The sequence below is a fragment of the Colobus angolensis genome, unplaced genomic scaffold (assembly GCF_000951035.1).
Source record: "Colobus angolensis palliatus isolate OR3802 unplaced genomic scaffold, Cang.pa_1.0 Scaffold25, whole genome shotgun sequence".
Lineage (NCBI taxonomy): Eukaryota > Metazoa > Chordata > Mammalia > Primates > Cercopithecidae > Colobus > Colobus angolensis.
Genome location: NW_012115710.1, coordinates 1645802 through 1649363, shown reverse-complemented (window position 1 = coordinate 1649363; position 3562 = coordinate 1645802). Strand labels below are relative to the sequence as shown.

General features: G+C 41.6%; 1 protein-coding gene across 1 annotated transcript in view; it reads left to right on the top strand.

The window, feature by feature from the left end:
* Positions 1-2651, top strand: part of ZNF534 (zinc finger protein 534) — an 8348-nt gene extending 5697 nt beyond the window's left edge. Inside the window, 2 exon segments of the mRNA XM_011946194.1 lie at positions 853-2252; positions 2421-2651. Coding sequence (XP_011801584.1) covers positions 853-2252; positions 2421-2651 — 1631 coding nt within the window.
* Positions 2652-3562: the final 911 nt, after the last annotated feature.

Below are 3562 nucleotides of genomic sequence, written 5' to 3'. Positions count from 1 at the left end.
AGACCATCCTGGCTAACACGGTGAAACCCCGTCTCTACTAAAAATACAAAAAATTAGCCGGGCGAGGTGGTGGGCGCCTGTAGTCCCAGCTACTCCGGAGACTGAGGCAGGAGAATGGCGGGAACCTGGGAGGCAGAGTTTGCCGTGAGCTGAGATCCGGCCACTGCACTCCAGCCCGGGCGACAGAGCAAGACTCCGTCTCAAAAAAAAAAAAAAAAAAAAGAAAGTAGTATTACAAATGTCTACACTGCTGCTCTTAAATATCTTATTTTCCTTGAGAGACTTATCCCTGCTTTTTCACAGAAGCTGTTAGTTCCTCTTTTATTTGTCTCCTTATAATCTCTCTCAAGCTCTCCCATAGTTCCCCTGACTCCTGCAGATTCCAGATGCTCCACTACATCACCTCACTCGCTTGTGTTTTCTGCATTACCAGCATGTTATACAAAGTATGCTGATACTGGCCGGGCATGGTGGCTCATGCCTGCAATCCCAGCACTTTGGGAGGCTGAGGCAGGTGGATCACGAGGTCAGTAGTTTGAGAGCAGCCTAGCCAACATACTGAAACCCTGTCTCTACTAAAAATACATAAAGTTAGTCAGGTGTGGTGGCCACCTGTAATCCCAGCTACTCAGGAGAGAGAACTGCTTAAACCCAGGAGGTAGAGGTTGTAGTGAGCTAAGATCACACCATTGCACTTTGGCCTGGGTGACAGTGTGAGACTCCATCTCAATAAAAGAAAAGTATGCTGACACTTTCAATGTCTGAGTCAAGTGATGCAGAATCTTGTTTTCTGTCAGACTTTAAACATGCCAGAATCAGGGATTAAGTTCTAATGTTTTCTTGCTTTTCTAGAGAAGAATTCTAAATTGGGAAGCAATGCAGGAAATAAGCCACTTAAAAATCAACATGGATTAACTCTTCAGTTACAGCTGGCTGAATGGCAGCTATTTCAAGCTGTAAGGAATATTTATAGATGTAAGCATGTTGAAAAATCTATCAGTGATAATTCTTCAGTTTTACCAGTTCAAATAAGTTTTTCCAATGTCAAAACCCATATTTTTAATAACTACAAAAATGATTTTGTTTTTTCTACAGTACTCCCACAAGAACAGAAAATACACATTAGGGGAAAACCTTATGGATGTAATGAGCATGGCAAAGTCTTCAGAGTGTCTTCAAGCCTTATTAACCATCAAGTAATCCATATTGCAGATGTACCTTACAAACGTAGTGACTGTGGCGAGATCTTTAGTAGCAATTCAAACCTTGCACAACATCAGAAAATTCATACTGGAGAGAAACCTTACAATTGCAATGAATGTGACAAAGTCTTTAGTCACCATGCCTACCTTGCACAACATAGGAAAATTAATACTGGAGAGAAGCCTTACAAATGTTGTGAATGTGGCAGAGCATTTAATGTGTGTTCCAGTCTTACTGCTCCTTTTGTAATCCATACTGGAGAGAAACCTTATGACTGTAAGGAATGTGGCAAGGTCTTCAGTCACAAGTCTTCCCTATCCATTCATCGGACAATTCATACTGGAGAGAGACCATACAAATGTAAGGAATGTGGCAAGGGCTTTCGTCAAATTGCATTCCTTGTAAGGCATCAGAAAGTTCATACTGGAGAGAAACCTTACAAATGTGATGAATGTGGCAAGGTCTTTATTGGCAATTCGCGCCTTGCACGACATAGGAAAAATCATACTGTGGAGAAGTCTTACAAATGTAATGAATGTGGCAAAGCATTTAGATGGTGTTCAGACCTCACTATCCATCTTCGAATCCATACTGAAGAGAAACCTTATGAATGTATAGACTGTGGCAGGATCTTCAGGTGCAAGTCTTCCCTAACCTGTCACTGTAGAATTCATACTGGAGAGAAGCCTTACAAATGTAACGAATGTGGCAAGGTCTTCAGTGTGAGTTCACACCTTGCACGACATAGGAAAATTCATACTGGAGAGAAGCCTTACAAATGTAACGAATGTGGCAAGGTCTTCAGTCAGAGTACGCATCTTACAGAACATAGGAATATTCATACTGGAGGGAAGCCTTACAGTTGTAATGAATGTGGCAAGGTCTTCAGTAGGAATTCACACCTTTCACGACATAGGAAAATTCATACTGGAGAGAAGCCTTACAGTTGTAATGAGTGTGGCAAGGTCTTCAGTCAGAATTCACAACTTTCACGACATAGGAAAATTCATACTGGAGAGAAGCCTTACAGTTGTAATGAATGTGGCAAGGTCTTCAGTCAGAATTCACAACTTTCACGACATAGGAAAATTCATACTGGAGAGAAGCCTTACAGTTGTAATGAATGTGGCAAGGTCTTCAGTCATAATTCACAACTTTCACGACATAGGAAAATTCATACTGGAGAGAAGCCTTACAGTTGTAATGAATGTGGCAAGGTCTTCAGTCATAATTCACAACTTTCACGACATAGGAAAATTCATACTGGAGAGAAGCTTTACAAATGAAATGAATGTAGCAAGGTCTTCAGTCAGAATTCACACCTTGCACAACATAGAAATATTCATACTGGAGAGAAGACATACAGTTGTAATGAATGTGGCAAGGTCTTTAGTAAAAATTGAATCCTAGTACAACACTGGAGAATTCATACCAGAGAGAAGCCTTAAAAATTTAGTGAAGCTGGCAAGGCACAGTGGCTTATGCCTGTATTCCCATTACTTTGGGAGTCCAAGGTGGGTGGATGATGAGGTCAGGAGATCAAGACCATCCTCGCTAACATGTTGAAACCCTGTCTCTACTAAAAATACAAATATATATATATTAGCTGGCTGTGGTGGCAGGTGCCTGTAGTCAAAACTCAGCAACTCAGGAGGCTGAGGTAGGAGAATGGTGTGAACCTGGAAGGTGGATCCTGCAGTGAGTCGAATGAGCCACCGCACTCCAGCCTAGGCAACAGAGTGAAACTCCGTCTAAAAAAAAAAAAAAAATTTAGTGAAGCTGTCAGGCGTGGTGGCTCATGCCTTTAATCCCAGTACTTTGGGAGGCTGGGCTGGATCACTTGAGGTCAGAAGTTCGAGACCAGCCTGACCAACATGGAGAAATCCTGTCCCTACTAAAAATATAAAATTAGTTGGCTGAAGTGGCAGGCACCTGTGATTCCAGCTACTTGGGAGGCTGAGGCAGAATTGCTTGAACCCAGGAGGCCGAGGTTGTGGTGAGCCAAGATCACACCATTGCACTCCAGCCTTGGCAAGAGGAGCAAAACACTAAAAAAAAAAAAAAAAAATTAGTGAAGCCTTACAAAAGTAATAAGTATGGCAAAGAATTTCGTATGAAATCAGGCCTCTCTATCCATCTGTTAATCCATACTGGAAGGAAACCTTACAAATGTAAAGAATACATGAAGGTCTTCAGGCATATGTTTTCCCTGACCTCTCATCGAGAGAATTCACGCTGGTGATTGACCTTAAACATGTAACAAGTGTGGCAAGGTCTTCACTTAAAATATACAACTTGTAAACTATCACAGAATCCATACTGGAGAGAAACCTTACAAATGAATGTGACATCTTCAAAT